The sequence below is a fragment of the Ictalurus punctatus genome, chromosome 7 (genome assembly GCF_001660625.3).
Source record: "Ictalurus punctatus breed USDA103 chromosome 7, Coco_2.0, whole genome shotgun sequence".
Taxonomy (NCBI): Eukaryota; Metazoa; Chordata; class Actinopteri; order Siluriformes; family Ictaluridae; genus Ictalurus; species Ictalurus punctatus.
The window spans coordinates 1,529,157-1,555,535 of record NC_030422.2 but is presented as its reverse complement, the minus strand read 5'-3'; the positions used below and the strand labels follow the sequence as shown (position 1 = coordinate 1,555,535).

Below are 26,379 nucleotides of genomic sequence, written 5' to 3'. Positions count from 1 at the left end.
CGAGGGGAACTTGTGACAAAAACACCTGTAAAGATTTCCTAAGCCTTTAATCTCTCAGTCTGGTTCAGTACATACAACCAGAATCATGGGGAAAATTAAAGTAAATTTTGCATTTCATTCGGAAATCAAGGTCCCAGAGTCTGGAGGAAAGTTGCTTGAAGTTCAGTGTGAAGTTTCCACAGTCAGTGATGATTTGAGGTGCCATGTCATCTGCTGGTGTTGGTACAATGTGTTCTCTCAAGTTGAGAGTCAATGCAGTGCCTACCAGGAGATTTTAGAGCACTTCATGCTTCCCTCTCCTGACAAGCTTTATGAAGATGCTGATTTCCTTTTCCAGCAGGACTCTGCACCTGCCCACAGTGCCAAAACTTCTAGTAACTGGTTTCCTGACCATGGCATTACTGTGCTTGATTGTCCAGCCGACTTGCCTGGCCCGAACTCCATACAGAATCTATGACAGACACCAGACCAACAATACAGACGAGCTGAAGGCCGCTATCAAAGCAACCTGGGTTTCCAGAACACCTCAGCAGTGCCACAGGATGATTGCCTCCAGGCCATGCCACATTGATGCAGTGATTCGTGCAAAAGGATTAAAGCCCCGAACGAGGATCAGTGCATAAATTAACATACATTTCAGAAGTTCAACATTTCTGTATTATAAATTCTTTATTCTAATATTTTGAGACAGATTTTTGATTTCCTTGAAATGTAAGCTGTAATCATCAAAATTTAATCACAGATTAAAAGAAACAAAACACATTTTATGTGTAATGAAACTAGAATATACAAAAGTTCCACCTTTTGAATAAAATTATGGGAAAAATAAACTTTTCCACGATATTCAATTTTTTTTTTTTAGATGAACCTGTAAAATAGGTAAATGTTTTTATTTTCTTTATAACTCGCCTAGGCTATTTGCTTACAGAGTATACTGTATATTGGGGAAAGAGACAAGCATGGAGGTAAAAATGATAAATCTGTTGGGAGATTTCTAAAACCTTGCTAGCTGAGGCAGAGTGCACACTTCAAGAATTAATCTCAGAATCACTGATCCTTTCATACTACACAACATTAATCATTTGTGATCAGTTGTTTGGTGTTGTAGGTATGTGCACACTACACTATACATCTGCTTGCTCACAGATGAGCCTGAGAGTTGTCTATCATTTAATGAAGACTGGGAAATCAAACCTAGATTTGTGTCCAAGGCTTAATTGTGTTTTCATTACATTGTGAATGCCAAGCGTTGCCAATGTTATTGCATTTGTGGTGAATGGAGGAGGTCATTAGCAATATTAGACTGTGGTTTAAAGCTGCTCCTAGTAGATGGATTTGTGACTTTAAATTGCCCATAGAGTGTGCAAATGGATGTGGTGTGTGTGTGTGTGTGTGTGTGTGTGTGTGTGTGTGTGTGTGTGTGTGTGTGTGAGAGAGAGATAGAGAGAGAGAGAGAGAGAGAGAGAGAGAGCGAGACTTTTAAGACACCTTTACTGTATCCAATTTTTGAAATATTTACATATTTACATTAAAAAAAAATATTATTTCCATTTAAGAAAAGAAGAGGAAAAAAAAGGAAGAAGAAAGAAGAAAAGAACCCCCTCACCCGCCCTACCCACACCCTCAACTCAAAAACCCCAAAACTTTTCAAATTTACTATAAGTCCATTGTGGTCATATCGTGTGCAAGTAGTCTTTATGTCAAGGCACTTTGTGCGACTAATGTCCATTTCCTCAGTCTGGACCGTCTCCGTGGTGACAGCATACCCACCTCGTTGTTTCCAGTTCACCCTTATTGTTCTCAATGTTCTTGTCCTGTGGGTTCTTCTGTTGCTGTCAGCGCTATCACTGGGTGCTGTGATCATTTCAGTGGTGGTGTGTTTGTCACTGACCTCTTCCTGCTGTGACCTCTGTATGTCGTTACCCCCCTCTGCCCCATGCTCCTGTTCTCCGGTGTCCCCCCGCTGACTGTCTCTGCGCTGCTGCTGCTGTACCCCGGCCATGTCTCCCCCGGAGCTCCCCGGTTGCACCGCTCTGCGTGGGCAGCTCAGCTGTTTATGTCCGATCCCCCCACACCCAAAACACCTGTGTCAAAAAAATATTTAGTGTCACTTTTTCTTGATTATGTTGTGCAGTTAATGTTAGTTTATTGGAACTGGGCCTACTTATGAAACGGTGCTTTGTTTTTGAAGTGCTTTGGGCAAATGTGTTTTGTAACTAACTGAGGTGACAGCACATGAGTTGATAGAATGTGCAAACCATAAATGTTTCCCTTTGTACTGAGAATACTCACTGCTATAAACTCATTACGTCGCTAGGCCTAGCTATCAGCATTGAATATCATTGGCTACATAAGGTGCTAGAAGCACTTTTACGTGTCTGTATGTTTGGGGACTAGGACCTTTCGTGTGCCTCCCGACTTAAGCTCTCTGATTAAAATGATAGTTTTTACATAATTGCATTTATTTCCTGCTTTTCAGTTAGTGTTTGCTTATATGTGCTCTGCATAGGTTCACCATGTGAAGCTGAATGTAAACAGGATGCTTCAGAATCAAGAATCTGACTGTAACATTGTCATTTGATGCTGTGGGTGGAGCTTCATGAAGCTTTATGATGTTAACATATCAGAGTACAGAAAGATCTCAGAATATTTTCATTCGGCTAAGACCATTCACCATGTTCACTGTTATATTCACGTGTCTTTGTCTTTCACTAGGTGAGTTTTGAATATTTGTTATTTCAGAAATATTATGTGTTGAATTGGTGATTTATTAGACTGTGTGGTGTTAAGACAGAATGTGGGTCTGACTTATGTACTGTAGTTCTGGTTTTATTATGTAAAGGTTAAAATCATGTTCTCTTCTCTATGACAGGTGACTCCATGGCAGATTCAGTACAGCCACTTTTCACTCATAAAGTTGTAGAGGAAGATGATGATGTTACTCTGTCCTGCAGATATGAAATAACCTATCCTACAGGAAACTACCTTCACTGGTATAGGCAGTATCCAAAATCTACACCTGAGTTCCTTCTTTATATTTCTCAAGGTGGAGCACTAAGTTCCAACATTCCCACAAGAATGACTGCTAAAGTTAATGGAGATAATAAACAATTGGATCTACTCATCTCCTCTGCTGCTGTATCAGACTCTGCACTATACTACTGTGCGCTGGCGCCCACAGTGACAGGAAATTCAACTGCACTGTTCAAAAACTTTGACACAGTTTTGATATATGGAAAGCAGTTCTTTGAGACATTTACATGCCAATTCTGGGGAATTTTGTCTGGAGTTTATATTTTTGAGACATACTGGATTATTAGGCGGCAGCTCATTCATTTATTCATCTTCAGTAACCACTTTATCCTGGTCGGAGATCCAGGGCTTTTCCTGAGAACACCGGGAGTGAAGGAGGAATGTGAGAAAACCAAAAAAGAGAGCATACAAAATATTGCACAGACAGTAACCTGAGATCACTGGTACCTGAAAGTAGAAACTGTGCCAGAAAATCCTAACATTGTCTCAGTTTCATGCAGAGACAGGAAAGCTAACCCCTGACTTGACCAGGATACAGATAATTACAGATAATTGAACAAATAATTAATTTAAATAAAATATCAATTCTGTTGTTAGGTTTTCACAGATATTTTTCAAAACTGCTTTACATTTTTCTGTAACTCTTTACATTTTTCTGTAACTTTATTGGTATTTTTGTGATTTATGACATATAGTACTCTCCGAAATTATTTGAATGGCAAGGCCAATTAATTTTTGCTGTAGACTCTAGACAGTTTAGTTTGAGAACAAAAGATGAGTATTAGAAGAGAGTTTTGAATTTCAGCTTTTATTTCCTGGTATTTATATGTAGATATGAGATCTGTGAAGAAAAACACCAAAATCACAGTCTGTGACATCATAACAACCTCCACAAGGCAAGGGTGAAGGTATCACAATCCACCATTACAGCATAAATATAGAGGCCAAACCATAAGATGCAAACCACTCATTGTTTTATTCCTTCTTTTTTATTGAACCTCTCTTAAGCTCTACTGTCTCTTTCTCTTCTAGTTCCCCCTGTCCACACAATGTATAACACATCTACCCCTTAAAAAAATAAAAAGAATTAACATAACATTGTGTAGTTGTCTTTTTTTCTCTACACATTTCACAGTTAAGCTGTAACAGTATATAACACGGGAAAAAAAACATTTGTTTTTATCACCATAACTTAAAGACAACCTTGAAAAACTTTATGCAGGGGTACTTTTTAAAACAACAACAACAACAAAAACTCAACATTAGTTCACATGACTTCAATTAGTCTTTCAGGAGGTTTAATGCTTCTTTTTGGTCATTGTTCTGTAACTGTTTCAGGTAATATATCTGCAACCTGTCTGGACTCATCAAGTAAAGGCACAGATGTCAATGTGAGAAGGGAACAAGACGTTGCGTTTAGCATAACACAATGGGAGTGCCCCTCACGTGCGACCGGCATCTGAAGCTTGTGTACAATCATGCCTATTTATAGGCCTGCCATGATCAGGTGACATGCGTCGCTTTTTTAAAAAATAATATATATATATATGGCACCTGAGAACCCTGCCATCAGCCTCTATTATCTGAAGTGAAGACGCAATTCACAGGTCCACCCTGGTATGACAAAGCTACGCAATGTCTTGTTCCTTTGTCAGGGAACGGGGTTTCATGCATAGCCCAGACATTCCCTTTCAACGGGAGTTTCAAGTTGCATTTAGCATAACACTATGGGAACGAGAATATCCACTCCATTATACCAAGGGTAGGGCCTGTTCAAAAAGACCCAATCCCGAGGGTCACTGCAAGACACTCGAGCCCGGAGCGGAATGAATATCCAGGCTATAATATCGAAAGAATTTGTGTGGTGTAGACCACCCTGCAGCAGCACACACATCCTGTAAGGATACCCCTTTGGACAAAGCCTTCGAGGAGGTGACCCCTCTAATGGAATGAACCCTTATGCCCAGATACGTAGCAAGACCGTGCACCTCATAAGCGATAGAGATTGATTCCATTATCCAATTAGAGATGTGCTGCTTTGACACAGCATCACCTCTACTGTCGCTGCCAGCAGACCAGCAACTGCTCCAACTTACGCCACTGGCCGGAGCAGTGGACGTAAGTACAGAGAGCCCTTACTGGACACAGCAGGTGCATTCTCTCTTGTTCCCATGTGAGGAACAGTGGAGGGCAGAAAGCCAGACCCAAAGTTTCCATAGGTCCGGCCGAGAATGATAAATCAGCGCTTTGGCTTGAGACAGTAGATCCGCTCTAAGGGCTCAAATGGGGCACTTGACAGAACTTCCAGGACCACAGAAAGTGTTGTCTGTAAACACATGGTGACCTCTCAATTGAGGGAGAAGGAATTTCAGTGCTAGAAATATGGCCCACATTTCTAGGCAATTTCTATGCCTCTCCAGATAAGGGCCGCTCCAGAGACCGTGAGCTGGACAGCTGTCTAAGACTGCACTCCAGTCTGTGAGGGAGGTGTCTGTCATTACCGTCTTGCGCTAAGGAGGCACCCCTAGACTGTGACCCAAGGCTTGAAACCAGGGACACTCTGAGAGCATGGACATTCTCAGAGCATGTAGGCATCGCCCTGTGACACTGATTACTCTCAGAGGTTTCATCCTTGGATGAAACCCCCAACTTATCAGCCACCACTGAACGGTCTCCTGTGCAATAGGCCCAATGGTATAATGTTGGCTGCCCATATGCTCCAATAGTCTCCCATAGAGACTGGAGGGGATGCCAAGATCCAGCTTTATCTTGATCAATGTTGATAGGATTGACCCTACGCATGTTGGTGATAGAAACACCCTCAGTGCAATAGAATCCTTATAACCCCTAGAAAAGTTGTCCACTTCACTGGAGAAAGCATACTTTTCCGAGGTTCAACATAAGCCCCAAGCTCTTCATGTGGGCGAGAACAACATCACTTTGTAAAGGTGCAAGGGGATAAAGCTCTTCCCCTATGGAAAGCCAAAACACCCTTTCAAACTCCGAGGAGTCGGTAGAGGGTGCCATTGCACCTAAAATCGACAGCGGCTCTCAAGCATATAAAGAGCTGCTTGAGGTAATCACTAGGGCAGTTCAAAAGTTGGATATAGACTGGCCCGGGGAAGAGGAAGTGGCTCGTAGCAGGCTGTATGGGTGCTTCCTCTCCAGTGAAAATAAATATAAAGCTCCCTCACACCGCAGAATACTCCCCTTTTTGCCAGAAGTGCATGAAGAGATATCACGCTTCTGGAGAAAACCATACACTAGCCGTGTTTATAATCCCGCAATGTCTGATTACTCAGCCATCATGGGGAGTGAGCAGCATGGTTATGTAGCGATGCCAAAGGTGAAGGAGGCACTTGCGAGCCACCTCTCTGCATCAATGGCAGGTAATTTACTGAGGCCAACTTTACCTTCGAAGCCATGTAAAGCCACTTCTGTGTTGATGCGGCAGCAGGTCTTGCTTGTGGGTCCCTGCATACAATGGCAGTGTTGCAGGCCTACCAAGAAGACCTGCTGAGTGAGCTAGATACTGGGGAGGGAATTGTGCCTGAGGCAGTGGCAGAGCTGCACCGCGCCACAGATTTATCTCTCCGGGCGGCCAAACAAATAGCCCGCCATATCGGCCGTTCAATGGGTAGCCTGGTAGTGGCGGAGAGGCACCTATGGCTCAACCTCTCAGGGATGGGGGACAAAGATAAGGTCTTCTTGCTAAACGCCCCTGTTAAACCTTCCGGCCTGTTTGCCGGCACGGTCAATGCCATTGCCGACAGGTTTCGCGAGGCAAAACAGCAAACGGCGGCATTCAGCCAGTTCCTTCCCCGTCGTGTCGAGTTCGCACGGGCCTCCATGAGTGGGGCCACAGCCACATCCTGCTTAGAGGCCTGATCTAAGAATGATCATAAAAGCAAAGTAGGCAAGGAAGGAACAGTCCTGATGGGCCATGGAGGGACGTATCAGGGGACATGAGGCTGCTAGGGCAACTAGCCCCCAGTGCTACTGTAGGGCCTACCCTGGCCAAGGCCATCCCACGTTTTCAGTCTTATCTGGTCAGCAAGCTGTCACAGCGCAATGTAAATGTGATGCTTTCCCCGCAACAAAATGTGGAAAAGCTAACATCACTGAAAGACCATTTGGCAGCGTGGAAACTACTGCCAAATGTGTCTCCATGGGTTCTGTCTACCATAGAAAAGGGTTACCGGGTCCAGTTCAATGCTCAACCCCCCCAGTTCAGAGGTGTGCTCACCACATTTGTCAGAACAGAGCAGAGCCAATGTTAGCTCAGGAAATAAGTTCCCTTTTGGACAAAGGGGCCATAAAACATGTACTAAATTCCCTAAGGGAGGGAGGTTTTTACAGGCGTTATTTCCTGGTCCACAAAAAAGATGGGAGTATGCAGCCAATTTTACATCTGCGTCATCTGAACCATACTATTCGGACATACAGGTTCAAGATGCTCACGCTCAAACTTTTCGTGCGACAGATTCAGTCCGAGGACTGGTTTGTGATGATAGATCTGAAAGATGCATATTTCCACATTGGAATATGGCCCAGTCACAGGAAGATCCTGAGGTTGACGTTTGGAGAAAACACATACCAAATTTGGGTTCTTCCCTTTGGACTAGCTTTATCCCCTCGCACCTTCACAAAGTGCATGGATGCTCCCTTGCGACTCCGGGGCATCCGTGTACTGAACTACCTGGATGACTGGTTAATTCTAGCACGATCCAGGGAACAGGCGGTTCAACATCGAGTTGTTGTGCTCGCCCACATGAGGAGCTTGGGGCTCAGGTTGAACCTCAAGAAAAGTATGCTTTCTCCAGTGCAGAGGACAACTTTTCTAGGGGTTATATGGGATTCTACTACGATGAGGGTGTTTCTATCCCCAACACGCGTACAATCGATCCTATCCACTTTGAGCAAGATAAAGGTAGGTCTGGGCATCCCCTCCAGCCTTTATGAGAGTTGGGCCTTATGGCAGCAGCAGCCAATGTCATACCGTTGGGCCTATTGCACATGAGACCATTTCAGTGGTGGCTGAAAATTCGGGGTTTTCATCCAAGGATGAAACCAATGAGAGTAATCAGTGTCATGCCACGATGCCTACGTGCTCTGAGTATTTGGAGGCGCCTGCAGTTCTTAGCCTCGGGTCACACTCTAGGGGCGTCCGCTTACTGCAAGACGGTAATGACAGACGCGTCCCTCACGGGCTGGGGTGCAGTCTTAAATGGCTGTCCAGCTCACAGTCTTTGGAGCGGCCCTCATCTGGAGTGGCATATAAATCGTCTAGAGATGCAGGCTGTACTCCTAGCACTGAAGTTCTTTCTTCCTCAGTTGAGAGGTCACAATGTGCTAGTTGTGACAGACAACACAGCAGTGGTCTCATATATCAACCACCAGGGAGGGTTATGTTCACACCCCCTGTTCAGGCAGGCTCAACTAATCCTTCTCTGGGCAGAGGGAAAGTTCTTGTCACTGAGTGCAATGCACATTCCAGGCAGTGGGAATGTTGGGGCAGACATCCTGTCGAGGCAGGGGCTGAGGCCCGGGTGTTGGAGGCTCCATCCACAAGTGGTGGAGTCCATATGGCAGTGGTTCGGACAAGTGAAAGTGGATGTGTTCGCTTCCGAGGAGACAACACACTGCCCGCTGTGGTTCACCCTCACTCCTCCTGCACCATTGGGGCTGGATGCCACGGTGCACACGTGGCCGAGGTCATGTCTATATGCCTTCCCCCCGATCACTCTGCTCCCACAAGTTCTAGCGAGTGTTCGCCAAGACCATCTATGTCTGCTGCTAGTAGCACCTTATTGGCCAGCTCGAATATGGTTCTCGGACATAATGTCCCTGCTTGACAGCACTCCTTGGGAGATTCCCATCTGCAGTGACCTACTGTCTCACGCCGGAGGGCTGATTTATCACCCTCAGCCAGCACTATGGAAACTGTGGGTCTGACCCCTGAGCTCATAGATTCTGGTATCAGAACTGAGGTTGTAGAGACCATGTTAAACGCTAGAGCACCATCCACAAAGAAATCGTATATGCTCAAGTGGCGGCTTTTTATCTTGTGGTGTGAGGAACTGGTAGATCCAGTGAACTGAGCAATAGCCACAGTCCTGGAGTTCAGACAAGAACGTTTCTCAGCAGGGTTGGCTCCTTCTACAGTCAGGGTTTACGTGGCCACCATTTCGGCCAGCCACACCCCTGTTGATGGAGCCTCTGTGGGGCAACATCCTCTAACTTCGAGGTTCATGCGTGGTGTCAGACGGCTGAGGCCCATCTGCAGGCCACGCATACCTTCCTGGGACCTTTCTGTGGTCTTCTAAGGTGTCAGGGGCCCCATTTGAGCCCTTAGAGTCAGACTCTGAGAAGCTTCTGACTCTAAAGGTAGCTCTTCTACTGGCCCTGACATCTCTCAAGCGAGTGGGAGATCTACAAGCTCTCTTGGTTGCCCCCTCCTGCCTTGATTTTGCCCCTGGACTAGCCAAGGCTTTCCTGTACCCTAGGCCGGATTATATTCCTAAAGTGCCTACATTGGCTGCCCACCCTATGCTGTTGCAGGCTTCCTGCCCTCCTCCGTTCCTCACACCGGAACAAGAGAGGATGCACCTGCTGTGTCCAGTAAGGGCTTTGTGTACTTACGTCCACCGCTCTGGCCAGTGGCGTATGTCAGAGCAGCTGCTGGTCTGCTTTGGTGGCGACAGTAAAGGTGATGCTGTGTCAAAGCAGCGCATCTCTAATTGGATAGTGGAAGCAATCTCTATGGCTTATGAGGCGTGCCGTCTCGCCATGCCTCTGGGCGTAAGAGCTCATTCCACTAGGGCGGTCGCCTCCTCGAAGGCTTTGTCCAAATGGGTATCCTTGCAGGATGTGTGTGCGGCTGCAGGGTGGTCTACGCCACACACATTAATTCGTTATTACAGCCTGGATATTCATTCCACCCCGGGCTCGAGTGTCTTGCAGTGAACCTCGGGCTTGGGTATTTTTGAACAGGCCGTACCCTCGGTATGAAGGAGTGGGTATTCCCGTTCCCATACTGTTATGCTAAATGCAACGTCTCGTTCCCTTTGAAAGGGAACGTAGGGGTTACGCATGTAACCCTCTTCCCTGAGAAGGGATTGAGATGTTGCATAGCATTGTCATACCAGGGCAGGCCTGTGAATTGCGTCTTTGCTTCAGATAATAGAGTCTGGCGGCGTGGTTCACAGGTTACATATATATATATATATATATATATATATATATATATATATATATATATATATATATATATATCATGCGACGCGCTTAATTGCCACGTCACCTGATCATGGCAGGCCTATAAGTAGAGGCATGATTTTACACAAGATCAGATACCGGTCACGTGCGCAAGGCGCTCCCATACTGTTATACTAAATGGAACGTCTTGTTCCCTTCTCAGGGAACAGGGTTACATGCGTAACCCCGACGTTTTCCTGCTATTCACTCTGCGTATAGTGGTGTGTGAAAGTTTGTGTACCCTTTAGAATTTTCTATATATCTGCTTAAATTTGACCTAAAACATAATCAGATTTTTCTTAAAGTAGACAAGGAGAGCCCAATTAAACAAAGGATATTTCTGAGGACCTCTGATAAAGAGTTGCGTAATAACATTACAGACATGTAACAGTCCAAGAGGTCACAAAGAAACCCAAGCTAACTTCTAAGCAACCAATGCCCTCTCCCATATTGGCTAATGTTAATGTTCATGAAACATCAGGAGAACACTGAACAACAATGTTGGCATGGCATGGCAGGGTTGCAAGGACAAAGTCACTCCTCTCCACAAATAACATTGTTGCCCTTCTGCAGTTTGCTAAACATCACATGACCAGAAGGCTATTGGAAAAATGTTTTGTGGACAGATGAGACCAAAATAGAACTTTTTGGTTTACATGAGAAGCTCTACAATTGGAGAAAGGAAAAACACTGCATTCCAGCATAAGAACATTATTCCATTTGTGAAATATGGTGGTGGTAATATCATGGGTTGGACCTGTTTTTCTGCATCTGGTCCAGGACTGCTTGCCATCATGGAACAATGAATTCTAAATTATACTAGCAAATTCTAAAGGAAAATGTGAGGACATTTGTCCATGAACTGAATCTAACAAAAAGGGAGTCATGCAGCAAGAAAATAACCCTAAGCACATAAGTCTCTCTGACAAAAAATGATTAATGATTAAAGAAAAATAAAGTTAATATTTTGGAATGGCCAATAGAAATGTTGTTGAAGAACCTGAAGCAAGAAATTCAAGTGACCCACCAACATCCCAGAATCGGCTGAAATTCCTCCAAGCCAGTGTGTATGACTAATCAACAGTTACCAGAAATGTTAGTTGTAGTTATTGCCGCACATAGGGGTCACCCCAGATACTGAAAGCAAAAGTTCACATACTTTAGTCACTCACAGATATGTAATATTGGATCATTTCCCTCATTGAATTAATTACCAAGTAAAGTATTTTTTGTCTCATTTGTTTAACTGGGTTCTCGTTATCTACTTTTAGATATAGTTTTAGGTCATATTTATGCAGAAATGTACAAAATTATAAAGGGTTCACAAACTTTTAAGCACCACTGTTGATAATTAAATGTTAACTATTTAATCAGCAATCCAGTCTTGGTTTATTGTGCCTCAGAATTAATGTGTTCCTCATGCCTATCTTTGCAGGTTTGTAATTGACTTTTGGGTCTTACAGGATAACATCTGGATAACTGAAAATAATAAATACATATAAAACCACAGTGGGCTCCACACAAGAAGGTTGAGTCTAATTACACACACCACACCAGCTGCAAAGGAAACAGAAACGATGAGGCAGGGACAAACAACACTGCATGCAAAACCACACCAGTTAAGAAACCACATTACCTGACTGAAATGCATACTATTTACAATTACAAATACATCATGGCTACCACCATTCATGTGGTATTTCAGTACCTACAGGGATAAGTATTATGTCCCTGTAAAATTCCTTCTGAAGGCATTGAGCCCATCACCATACTGTTTTTTTTTGTTTGTTTGTTTGTTTTTTTGTTGAAGCTATATATTTACTCATAGCATATTTACTGTTCGTATCACGTGACACAAAAGCAACATCAATGGAATCTACAATTTGTACAGGTTCATAACAAGAACTAAATAGATGAGAGCAGATTTATTGTTTTCATGTAGTAAAAATAATTGTTGCTGGAACAAAAATGTTTTTGGGTGAGTAATGGCACACTAATAAATATAAACATTTTTAAATGAGATTCCAAACTGCCAGAAATATTCTACACAAAACACAAGAATATAGGATATCTTTTCTTTTTCCCTACCTAGCTAGAAACAGGAAAAATAGCACTATGCCTTAATAAATGGCATACACCACAATCTTTCATATGTAGTGTATTTTAGTTTTGATGAAAAATATTTTTTTTCTGATATTTTTGGTATGTTAAACAGATTTCTTCTGGTTTTGTGTATACAGTGGGGGAAATAAGAATTGGACACGTCAACATTTTTTTTTCAGTAAATGTATTTCCAATGAGGTTATTCACATGAAATTTTCAACAGACATCAGCATTAACTCAAGAAATCCGCAAATATAAAGAATTCACAACATTAATGTCCATAAAAAAAAAAAAAAACTTGTGTAATAAAATGACACAGGAAAAAAGTGTTGAACTAGCTAACTGAAATTTATTTAATACTTAGTGGAGAAGCCTTGTTTGCAATGATAGCTTCAAGATGCTTCCTGTATGAAGAAATTAATTGGCCACAGTATTCAGATGTGATTCTTCTCAAGAATCTCTTGGTCAAGGGCTCCATTCATCGTTCCTTCAATTATATGAAGTTTGCTAGTACTATGTGATGAAAAACAGCCCCACACCATGATGCTTCCACCTCCAAACTTCACTGTTGGTATAGTGTTTTAAGGGTGATGTGCAGTGCCATTTCTTCTGCAAACACAGTGTGTAGTATGACAGCCAAAATGTTAAATCCTGCTCTCGTCTAACCAGACTACACTCTCCCAGTATTTCATAGGCTTGTCCAAATGAGTTGTAGCAAATGATAAACAAGCTTCGACATGCCTTTTCTTTAGTAGTGGTGTCTATTGTTTTCTCTGTGACGATGGCACCTGCTGCCTCTAAGTGTTTCTGGAGCTCTTTCTGAGTGGTCATTGGCTCTTGGGCTACTCTTCTGACTATTCTTCTGAGTCCCTGGTCAGAAATCTAGCGAGGAGCTCCTGTGCATGGTAGGTTGATGACGAAGTGATGTTGCTTCCACTTGCGGATAATTGCCCCAATGGTGCTTACTGGAAGATTCAGAAGTTTTGAAATATGTCTGTATCCAATTCCATCAATAAGTTTTGTAACAATAAAGTTCCGAAGGTCTTTGGAGAGCTCTTTGCTTTTACCCATCATGAGATGTTTCTTGTCTGACACCTTGGTAATGAAAAGCCTTTTTATAGACCATCAATTTACTAACCCAGCTGATATTAATTTGTACAGATAGGAGGTATAAATACTTATGGATTTCAATTGATTCCTTGTCTTACTTGTCGTGCCTTGGAGAACTGATTTTTCTTAGCGAGTTCAATACATTTTCATTTATCATTCCACTTTATTACCTATAACTTCATTTATGGACTTTAATGTTGTGAATTCTTTATATTTCCAGATTTCTTGAGTTAATACCGATGTCTGGTGAACAAATCATATGAATAGCCGCATTGGAAATATATTTACAAATATATTCTCCTCATACTCATTTGTCTGCTAAAGTTCAAAAGAGTTTGAAGCATGTGGAAATCTTTTCTGCAACAATATCAGATTCTGCACTATACTACTGCACCCTGCAGCCCACAATGGCAGGAAATCCAGCTGCACTGTAATAAACCTAAATATACCTCACACATGAAAGTGTTGAAGAATAACCAGAAGAAGAAAAGATAGAAAACTATGCATAGGGATTGTCTAGCTTATAAAAGAGTTTAGCATGGGCACTCTGGGCTACTCAACCCCCCATACGCAGCAAGATATTATGCACTGTGTGTTCTGACACCTTTCTATCATGGCCAGCTTTAACCTTTTCAGCAATCTGTGCTACAATAGCTCTTCTGTGGGATGGGGCCAGACAGGCTAGCCTTCTCTCCCCACTTGCATCACTGAGTTTTGGTCACTCATGACACTGTCAGCAGTTCATCAGTTGTCCTTCACTGGACCACTTTTGGTAGGTATTAACCACTGCATACCATGAACACCCCATATGACCTGCCATTTTGGAGATGCTCTGGCCCAGTAGCTGATATTAGTCTATACCTCTTTTTCAGCAATATTATCAGAAAATTTAGCAAAATGTGAATGTTAACAGAATTAACATACAAAATTAACTGTACTATCTACATATAATGTTTGTTTAAATTAAATTATTAAATAATGGATTGTTACTCCACCACTGTAATTTCAAATTAAATGAGGGCAGAATTGACATGACTACACCTAAGAAAAAGTAGGTGGAGCTAGATGTGGAGAGATACAGTTGAGACAGTTTCACAAAAATGCTGTCATTTACATCTACTGCAAGAGAGACGCTCACAGCAATCATGTTACTCTTCTTAGGAAATATCAGTGGTATTGTTCTGTGTTGTATTGGTGACGAAGTTCACAGTTCAAGTGATGATCTGTACAAAGTTAAGCTACACCAGCAGCACTTCCTGGGTGTGGCCTTCTAGAGACACATTTATACAATTTTGCACTTTCTGCTCTGTGCCTTTTATATTTTGTGAAGTTTTGTGGGCTTCACCAAATGCAAATCAGCTGTGCCGTGTATGCGCCTGGTAAATTACAGGTGATTGCTACTTATCAGCCTACACACTTGAATATAAAGAAAATCAAATTTTCTGAATTTTTTGTTAATCCAGCAAAAATTGCTTTAGTTTGGCTAATGCAAACATGTGCACACAACTTTCCTAAAAGAACGAGGGCCAGTGTTGCAGTGGATAAAAAAGCATACAAAATGAAAATAACATGGTTGTGTTTATGCTAGATATGTGTTAATACTAACCAATCACACCTGCATTCATAAACTAAGCTAACAAACAATAACAGAAAAATAATATAAAGAGAATTCGACAGAGCAACAAAAAAGCCCCCCCAAATGCAAACATGACAACGTGGACAACATTCAGTTTTTGTAGGATACATTGCTGTCTCATTTGTTTATGGAGACTTTGGGTGTGGGAGTTTGGAGGATTGTGAGAGTAAGCAGAACATGCCAATGCTTTGAAGGATGCAATGTTATTTAAATGCGAATCTGTTTTTAGAGGATTTAAACCTAACATGGTGAACAAATTATATTATAGAATTCAGGCAATTTTGCTGGGGTTATCTCATACAGTGTAGCAAGTAATAATCTGGAAGGACCTTTGTAATATCACAGTCTAAAACTGGATTTAAAGAGAAGCAAATAAGTAAATGAATCACATGACAATGTATCACTTGAACATGAATCACACGAAAAAGAATCACATGTAAATGAATCATACATAAATGAATCACATGTAAATGAATCACTTGTAAATGAACCATATGAAAATAAATAAATTAATTAAAGATAAAATAAAAATAAAAAAAGCAGAGATTCTAGATATATTCTGGTCAACTATGTTACAAGCAAAATAAATCATTTTTCACAACTTAGGAAAATAAATTAATATAAATAGCCACCTGATTTGATAATTATGTAATCATTTACCAAAAGCAACAACTATGATCATTAACACTAAGGAAAACATATTTGGAGTCATAATCCCTCTCTAGTTTCACAAAAGTAATTCAATGGTCTTCGCATTTTTTCAAGTCAAATTTGTAGACTTGTGTTCATAAGTTTACATACCCCTTGCAGAATCTGCAAAATGTTAATAGTTTTAATAATAATAATAATAATAATAATAATAATAATAATAATAATAATAATAATAATAATAATAATAATAATGATAATAGGGATCATTTTGTTTTTATTTAGTACTGCCCTGAGAAAGCTATTTCACATAACATATGTTTACATATAGTCCAGAAGACACAATAATAACTGAATTTACACAAATGAACAAGTTCAAAAGTTTACATTCCCTTGATTCTTAATACTGTATGTTGTTACCTGGATGATCAACGACTGTGTTTATGTTTTGTGATAGTCATTCAGGGTCCCTTGTCTGTCCTGAGCAGTTAAATTGCCCACTGTTTTCAAAAAAATCCTCCAGGTCCTGAAGATTATTTGCTTTTCAGCAACTTCTGCATATTTTACCCCTTTCCAACAGCAGCTATATGATTTTGAAATCCATCTTTTCACACTTAAGATAATTGAAGAACTCATACACAACTATTACAAAAGGTACAGTTGATGATCAAGAAGGCAAAACAACACATTAAAAGCCAGTGGGATGTAAACTTTTGAAGAGGATAATTGGTGTAAATTGTTATTATTTTGTTTTCTGCAAAACCTGTATATATCTTTTGTAGCTTCTGAAGGGAAGTACTAAATGAAATAATAATTATTCATTAATGTACAAATAATGTAATATAAAAAAAAAACATCCAAACTGGGTGTTATATTTGTAAAATCTTGTTAAATTTTTAAACACAGACTGTATCGGTGACTCAATTCACTGTTACTGATACCGTGAAGTGATGATGTGTACAAAGTTATGCTAGAACCTCAGAGCTTCCTGGGTGTGGCCTTCTAGAGACGTGTTCCATCGTGTGTAAAGTTCAGTACACACAGCACTATTATACAGAATCTTCACAGAGCTGTGTTCAGCAATGGCTCAACTATACAACTTACTGTACATAGTGAGATTCTCTCTCTCATACTGAGTCTCAGTATACTATCGGGTATACTATCATATTATTTTTTTATTATAAATTATTAATATATTAATAATTTTTCACACACACAAAAAAAACATGTTATTTCTTTATTATCTTCTTTAAACCATGCAGATTTGCAGATATAATTGAGCCAAAAGACACAAATGGGAAAATTGACAGGAAGGAAACAGACACTGTCACTCTGAAATGTTCATATAAATCAAGCAGCAATTAAATTCGGCTTTACTGGTACAAATGATATCTAGAGAGCACTCCTGATGATACATAGTAAGTAAGATTGTACTTACTATGAGGTCTAAAGCCTTCAGATTCTCTTTCACTGCGCTCTTAGAAACACAGCACAGTAATAGAGAGTCAGGGAAAGGTTGTACAAAAACATAAAAATGGTATAAGCCTATAGGAATTTCTAAAACCACAGAAGATGCTCCTTTCACCAACTTGTTGTCAGTTAACCAAAGACACAAACAAGGTTTAACATATGCAGCTGAAAGAAATAGAAACTAAATATAAATGTTTAACTTGCCAGCTGCACACAATTACTCTAAATTCACAAATCTATATAATTCCTGCATAATTTCTGGCCATGTTTCCACATCATTTAATGAATGAAATAATTAATTTATTCATTCATGTGTTTATTGTGCAAAAGATTATTTTTTATATCTCCAACAGTCCAGTTTTGGTAAGCCTGTGCCCATGGTAACCTCAAAGTCCTGTTTGCAGCTGACAGGCATCGAACCCAATGTGGGCTTCTGCTATTGTAGTCCATCCCCAATTCTATGTTTTGTGCATACTGAGATGCTTTTCTGCTCACCACAGTTGTAAAGAGTGATTATTTGCTTTTCTTTATCCTTGCTGGAAGCTTGAACCAATATAGCCATTTTCCTCTGACTTCTCTTAACAACAAGGGGTTTCCACCCACAGAACTCACTCAATGTTTTTTTTTTATTTTTTTATTTATTTTAGCACCATTCTGTGTAAACTCTAGAAGATCAGCAGTTCTGAAACACTCAAATAAGTGCTTCTGGTACCAACATAGATGCCACGATTAAAGTCACAGAGATCACACTTTATCTTCATTCTGATGGTTGATGTGAACATTAACTGAAGCTCTTGACCTCTATCTACATGATTTTTGCATTGCACTGCTGCCACACGATTGGATGATTAGATAACTGCACAAATGTGCAGGTGTACAGTTGTTCCTTATAAAGTTGATGGGGAGTGTATTTTGAGCACCAGTTTTATTATTTGCATTTAAAATTAGGTTGTCAATTAGATGATTAGGTTGTCATTACAATCATGAAAAGAAGATACAGAAGCTTCACAGTGTTGTCATGTAGTATTGGAGTACTCCGGACTACAGTTCCCAACAGCCACTGCACCTCACTGCATCACGGTCATATGACCACCTGTACCTGAATCACCAAGTTAACGAGCACTGTATGTGTACTATATGTGTATATAGCCACAGTTTGCACTGCACTCCTTGTCTTGTGATTGTCTTTCTTTACTGTTGGCTCTGTGGCTGTGCTTATGGTCATTATTTTTTGTTTATTCCTAGCCTTAGTGTTTTTGCCACTAGTTCCTGTTTTGCGTATGGTGGTGTTTGTATTAAAGCTATCAGCACTTGCATCCATTTCAGCCTGCATATCGTGACAAGTGTACAGCTATCTACTTGAAAAGTGTTTATTATTATTATTATTATTATTATTATTATTATTATTATTATTATTATTATTAAAATTGGACCAAAGGATGAAGATGTATGCATTGTCGGGAAAGTACGAGTATTGTTTAACAAGTATTGTATGAGCACAAGGCCACTGACACTCGATTAGAGGCAAAAACAAGCAGAGACTCTACTGAACTTACTATCAGAGGTCTAAAGCTCTCAGATTCTGCACTCTATCACTGTGCTCTCAGAGTACAAAAACCTAAAAATGGTTTATATAAAGTTTCTTAAACCAGTGAAGATTAAAGTAAATCACTGTGTCAACTTGTTAACCACAGAGACAAACAACATTTGTGGTAACATATGCAGCTGAAAGAAAAAGAGGAATAAAGAACACAACAACTACACATTAATCACTGTGAAGTTACAAATCTACATTTTTCATGCACAAAAATATATTATAATAACACGTCCGGTTTCCCCCACAACCCACTGTAATCAATTTTCATTCATTTGTTCACTTGTGTGTTATTATGCATGTAGGTGTGTATGTACAAACAAATGTGAGTCTGGTGGTACAGATAGAGATAAATAAGAAAACTCTCAGTGGAATTTGCTTTTCCTTGTCTCATAACAAGATCTGACGGTAGAGAACTTTGTTGAATAATGGTCACGTTTAAATGTATTTATTATCTAAAACATATTTATGTGACCAAGTGATGATGACTCCAGACTTTTGAGCTTGCACTCTTTTTCTTATTTGTACTGTGATTCAAACTTTCAAACATGCATTTAGGAAGATTGGTGACACCAAATTGCCTAGAAGTTTGAATGTTTGTGCATGGTGTCCCAGGATTAAACAGTTACTGAAGGCGTGTATACATAGACAGTTATGGAAGTGTGGCCAGGATAAAGTGGTTACTGAAAAAGAATGGTGAATGAATGGATGTTTGTTAGGCTGAAGCTGCAGGGCACTAATCAGTTGCTTATATTAGTTATAAGGTAGAGTTGGTTTGTATGTGATTATGTAATAGGTCTCATAGCAATGTTGGTGATTTTTCAGGGTGGACCTGGGGCTTGGTTGCACAAGACTTAATGTTGTAGTTTCATTATACTATGATGTGCTAATTGTATAGTAGAGAGTACTAGCGTATTATACAGTATGAGATTGTGTTTTCTTCACTATCACTGATAGTCTCCTCTGGTATCAACAAAAACCTGGATCAAGACCAGAGTTTCTGCTGCTGATTAATGAAGTCAGTGAACATGTCACACTGGCTGTACCATGTTGTGGATAAAAATGACATGACATAAACATGAGGGAGACCTAGTATGAGTAATATGTAATATTGAAAATTCACAGGACTGGTGGGTGTGTAATCCTGAGGAGAGCGGTAGGGGGAAGAAAATGGGGTGTGTCCTGGGGACATGGGATAGTCAGTAAGGGTAAAATAAGGAGAACGCTGAGAGTACGGCGGACTGACAGGTGAGAAGAGAGAAGAATGGTCAGAGCCCAGATCAGAGAAGGTGACATCTATCTCAGACTGAAAGCTGGAGGGAGGGTCAGACAGAGGGTCTGTCAGTGTAGAGGCGTCAATATACACATTCACGTGGTGGATTCTGTATCGGGGGGGGCATTTCCATTTCCAGAGGGGGTGCTGCGAAGAACGTTAAGTAGCACCATGATGTCAGCAGTGAGATATGCGAGCTGATAGTGAGTGTTCAGATCCAAATCCAGCCCCTCTAGTTAAGTGGAGAAGGAAAAACAACGACGGGCACCTAGGCACACAGAAGCGGTATTAGGCGGATATTGACGAATTGGATTCACGCTTTAAGATGGTACAGTAAACCATTTGCAAGCAGTATAACCATATATAAAATAGAGATATAGAGCAAATATGAAAGTAAATTATAAACCAGAAATACAGAAAAATGTCAAAGAAACTTACTCATAATTCAGATAGTGAAGATTCTTGTCTCTCGAGGAAGGGTCAGGCGTGGTGTAGACGGGGGCCTTAAATTTAAGAGAAAACCATGAGTAGCCATTTATAAGGGTAGCTGAGTCAAATTGCTCCCCCCCCCCGCGAAATAACAGTGAGACCAAGGTCTCTCTAAATTGTTTTCTCTCTCTCCCACTTCCAATCCTAATGGTAGTCAGAAAGTCCTTGTTCAAAACATCATGGTAAATTTGATAAGCCTCTTTCAAAACATCATGGTAATGTAGATGAGCTCTTTTTTAGCCCTATTGGTATTGATATCATAGTCTTTCTAAGATATATTGGTTATTTACTGTGTAAATACAGTATAAATACTGGAGCTTGAGCTCCAGGTGTCAGATCACTTCTGAGAATACTCATCGGTGTGGATCTCTTGTGGTGGAACGGAACCAATAAATCTGGAACCTTGCTTCTTCTCACTCACGGCTGGTGTCTTATTTTTCTATCTCCAACTGGCTTTGCAGATGTGAGTATTTGCTTCTATGTTGAATTTTTAAGTGTCTTCAGGTAATAGGCTAAATTTGAGCCAGCAACCACCGTATCCATGATTGTTCTTTAACCTTGACAAAATGAATAAGAAAATGGATCTGCTCATCTCCTCTGCCGCCGTTTGCTGTTTTGCTTCACAAAACCTGTCAGCAATGGTATTAACCGTGCCGCCGAACAGGCCGGAAGGTTTAACAGGGGCATCCAGCAAGGAGACATTATCTTTGTCCCCCTTCCCTGAGAGGTTGAGCCACAGGTGCATCTCCGCCACAACCAAGCTACTCATTGAACGGCCGATATGATGGGCCATTTGCTTGGTCGCCCGGAGAGACATATCTGTGGCACGTCACAGCTCTGCCACTGCCTCAGGCTCAATTCCTTCCCCAGTGTCGAACTCACTCAGCAGGTCTGCTTGGTAGGCCTTCCATTGCATGCCAACACTGCCATTGTATGCCGTGACCCATGAGCAAGACCTGTTTCTGCCGTTTATATATATATATATATATATATATATATATATATATATATATATATATATATATATATATATATATATATATATATATATAGTGTTTTGTGAATTGCATTTACATGTTATATTTGTGAAGTGACTTTGGGTATCGTGAAAGGCGCTTTTTAAAAATAAAATGTATTATTATTACTAGTAGTATACTTTCTGCTCAGATTCAGTCAAATACTGCAAAACTGATAGGATGGTGCGTCACAGTAGAGATGGATAATGACCCAAAACATACCGCAAAACCAACCCATGGGCTTCTGAATGCTTCTTATTTCAAATGTCATGTCAGATGGCCTCAACTCAATCAAGCATGCTTTTCACTTACTGAAGACAGAACTGAAGGCAGAAAACCCCACAAACAAGCAGCAACTGAAGTAAGCTGCAGTAAAGGCCTGACAAAGGATCTCAAGGGAGGAAACTCAGCATTATAGGTAGTGATTGCAAAGGATTTGCATCCAAGTATTAAAAATTATCCTAGTATTTTTGATTAAGTTAGTTTGTCCAATTTATTTTGAGCCTGTGAAAATGGAAGCTGAATAAATGTCTGTAATGCCTAAATGGCTAATGCAATATTTTTGTTACACCACCTGAATTAAAGCTGAAAGTGAATTACATCTTGTTTGCTTCATTTCAAATCCACTGTGGTGGTGTACAGAGGCAAAATTCGTGAAAACCGTGTCACTGTCCAAATACTTACGGAGCTGGCTATACAATTTCTTCCCCACAACCTAGTAAGGATAAGTGGTACAGAAAATGGATGGATTATTGCAAAAAAAAAAACATCAAAACAACAAAGGTTAAATCTTGAGAGATAAAACAGCCTCTAACTCCATAAGATATGTTTAAGAGGTGAAGTCGGATGCAGTGGGTTGATCAACAACATTGGAATGGTTCTGTGTTGTATTGGTGACTCTTACTGATATTATGAAGTGATTATCTGTACAAAGTTATGCCAACAGCACCACTTCCTGGGTGTGACCTTCTAGAGACGTGTTCCCTCATCTGTAAAGTTCAGCACACACAGCACTATTATACAGAATCCTCACAGAGCCGTGTTCACAAATGGTTCAACTATACAACTTACAATACACAACATAGTAAGATACATAACACTGATTCTCACTGTAACAAAAGGTAATTTGTTTTCATCAGTTAATTCATTGTGTTAATTCATAACCATGTTTGAAGCATTACGGTATTCCTTTCTGAAGATGATGTTTTGGTTTGTTTACAAAAATACTTCACAGATTTATTTCTTTATGCTCTTCTTTACAACAGGCAGTTTTGCAGATAAAATCGGGCCGACGGATGAAGATGCCAACATTGTCAGGCACGAAAAAGACACAATTACTTTGAAATGTTCATATGAGTAAAGTAGTGAAAACATTTATCTTTACTGGTACAAACAATATCCTAACAGTGCACCACAGTTTTTACTGTATAAAGGCGCAAGGTCTATTAGTTTTGGGAGCACTCCTACTGACACTTACTGTCAGAGGTCTAAAGTCCTTGGTCTTACCCTATGTTATGAATGACTAAGGGTATTTGGCCTATGTGTTATCTCATAATTATTTACCTTGTGAAACAGGAAGTCATGGTTGAAGAATTTCCTGTTCCCAGTCACCCAGATATACTTAAAAAATGCAAAATATCAGTGGAAATATACTTCAAGTATATTTTTCTCATATGAATTCATGGGGTGCCAATAATTGCTGGACACATATATTTAACTTTTGTTTTTGAAAAAACTATGTTGTGTTCGCAATTGTTTGATATCCATGAGAGCAGAGTATTTTTGTGATTTTTTTAAAAAAACAAAAGATCAATAGATTAAACAATAAAGACAAATAAAGTCTTTCTTGATCATATTTACCAAGCATGCCAATATTAGTGGAAGGCATTGTACATGTCTATCTATCATTTCAATCAACTATCTTACCTGTTGAGTAAGTAAAAATCCATCACCGGGACGCATTTCAAACCTTTTAAGTCTCTGAGTTGTCACCATATTTGAAAAGCCAAGCCTGGCCGAAGACAACTACACTTCACAAACACACACATGGATAGGTTCACCATCTCCGGAGTTCTAATGAGAGACACCTGTTTTCAATCACACAAACACTCCTACTACTCCTTTTAAGAAATCTCATTAATTTATTCAATCATTAAATTGTGAAGTATACGTTGATTTGCCTAATGTCTCTGACTATACAAAGCCTTTATTAACGTGTCTGTTTATTCTGGTTTTTGACATTGCTAATATTTACAACCTCGTGTCTTTGCCCTGCCCTGTTTGTACTGTTTGCCTAATCGCCTGACCTTTGCCTATTCATGATTATTGAATTCTGCCTTATCCTTTGGACTTGTTGTTGTTTTATTAAACTGACACACCTGCACTTGCTTCTGTCTGCACCTTCATATCGTGACATCAGGTTCTCTTGTAATCGGGGTGTTTGTGATAATGTAGAGCCCTAACCAGTATTAACTTTATTTGCATATACAATTTTCATGTTTATACGGCAACCAGCTGAGATCAGGTACACTAATTTTACACATCAGTTGTATTGAAACTTCATGTGCTCACCTCAACTGTAAGTCACTGTGGATAAAGTAAGACATGCAACCCAAATAAAATGCAGTGTTTACCACACACAGTGTTTAACAAATGAATACTGCTGCAACCTTCATTCAATTCAGCAAACCTCACAAACTCATACAGTATGCTGTGCACCACTCCCCTTTAAGGCCTAATGGCTCAGTGACATCCTTGATAGCACCTGTTTTTATCCGCTCATCTCAGAAAAATTATTATCCTATGCAATATACACATTTAAATATTTTTTTACTTCCTACAATGTTTTATCATGCCTGGTCTTATGACAGGTTCCCTATATGAGGCTGAATGTAAAGCAAAGAATGCAGCAGCGACTCAACAATCTGTCAATAACATTAGTGACACTGTCATGTGATGCTGTGGGTGGAGATTCATGAAACTTTATGATATTAACATATTAGAGTACAGAAAGTCCTCAGAATATTTTCATTCAGCAAACACCATTCATCATGTTCACTGTTATAGTCATGTGTCTGTGGCTTTCACTAGGTGAGTTAACATTAATGTTTTATTTCAGAAATATTAAGTGTTGAAATTGTGATATATTAGTCTGTGTGGTCTTAAGGAAAAGCAGTTATGTACTTCTGGCTTGATTATGTAAACGTTAAAAACATGATGTCCTCTTCTCTATGACAGGTTCATGGCAGGTCCATGGCAGATTCCCTCAAAACTTGTCGATGAAGGTGATAATGTTACTGTGTCCTGCAGATACAAAACAAGTGCTACAGAAAGAACCCTGTAATGGTACAAGCAATATCCAAAATCAACACCTTAGTTCCTTCTTTATATCTTTCAATGTGGAGCTCCAAGTCCCAACATCCCCCCAAGAATGTCTGCTGAAGTTAATGGAAATAAAGTGGATCTTCTCATCTCATCTGCTGCTGTATCAGCTTCTGCACTATATTACTGTGCTCTGGTGTCCACAGTGACAGGAAATCCAACTGCACTGTACAAAAACTTTGACACACTTTAGATATATATTCAGAGCAGTTCTGCTGATCATTTTGAGAAATTTCAAGTGCGTTATTGGCGAGATTTTCTCTTTCTCTCTCATGACTTAAAAAGACTTTATACAGTATTGTTGGCACATTGTTGTTGGTACACAGACAGTAACCTCATGTTTCCAGTAACCTCAGTAGGGTCATGTTTATATATAAGTATTATATAAAACATAGTTCTGTGACCAATTGATCATGACTCCAGCCTTTTTAGCTTTTAGTAACTTGAGCTCAAACTTGAACAGGGGTACATGGCACTGTGAAGCAGTAATGCTACCTTCTGCCTCCAACTCACAGTTCATCAGGCCTGAAAAGTGGAAATTAAACAACATTTCGACATTTGTTGTTGGTGGCTATTTCCATTTGCATAGGAAGTGATGATATACAATCACTTTTAAGAGTAGCTTCACTTTTGGTTTTCTGTGCACTGTCCTTAGTCAGGAGATGTGAACTGTTAAATCTGCCTGAATACTACATTTCATTGGATACTGAGATTATGAGCATGCTGCTGATGCACAACTCTGCTGCAAAGCACAGATCTAATCTTCAAATTTGCAGATTAATCTACAGTATCAGCAAAACGATGAGTCAACACATAGAGAGACGGTGTAGCAGTTTGAGGACTAGTGAAAAGGCAAAACAAAACAAAAAATCTATGGACAAACAAAATGACATTACTGTTGAGCTCAGGTGATCAGTCTGTGTTGTTCTGCTGGTGTGATCATGGAGACAGTCATGGGTTACATGAGCCGGAAAAATCCCAGCAGTGTCTCAATTTGTGCACATAGTGAAAATCACTGAGCATAGTGAAAATCACTAGAAACATCATCAGGGTCTCTCTTACCTTTAGTGAGGATCCTGTTTATGGATGTCCCCTCCCATCCAGCTAACAGACTCTTCACTCACCTGTCATCTGACAGAAGGTATCAGAAAGTCTGGGCCACCACCAGACTCTGTAACAGCTTTGTCCCACAGGCAGTCAGGCTCAGTAATTGAAGAAAATAAACAAAAATTATTTAATCAGAGGGCTTTACTACAAGCAAGCTAAAAATAAAATACTTGGTGTTTCGGTATGGTATCTAGCAGCCATAGTGCTCTACACAAAATGTTATGTGTTCAAATTTGTCTATTAGAAACACTTTTACTGCTTA

General features: G+C 40.1%; 1 protein-coding gene and 1 gene segment (V, D, J or C); both read left to right on the top strand.

The window, feature by feature from the left end:
* The first annotated feature begins 2,643 nt into the window (after positions 1-2,643).
* Positions 2,644-4,090, top strand: LOC128632964 (uncharacterized). Its single transcript, XM_053681295.1, has 2 exons — positions 2,644-2,715; positions 2,873-4,090. Exons 1-2 carry the CDS (start codon positions 2,676-2,678, stop codon positions 3,466-3,468), a joined length of 636 nt encoding a protein of 211 aa, XP_053537270.1. The 5' UTR covers positions 2,644-2,675; the 3' UTR covers positions 3,469-4,090.
* Positions 4,091-22,875: 18,785 nt separating this feature from the next.
* On the top strand, positions 22,876-25,203 carry LOC108267222 (T cell receptor alpha variable 3-like). The segment is given in 3 exon segments: positions 22,876-23,121; positions 24,500-24,581; positions 25,121-25,203. Coding segments are annotated over 3 exon segments (411 nt in total).
* The last annotated feature ends 1,176 nt before the right edge of the window (positions 25,204-26,379 follow it).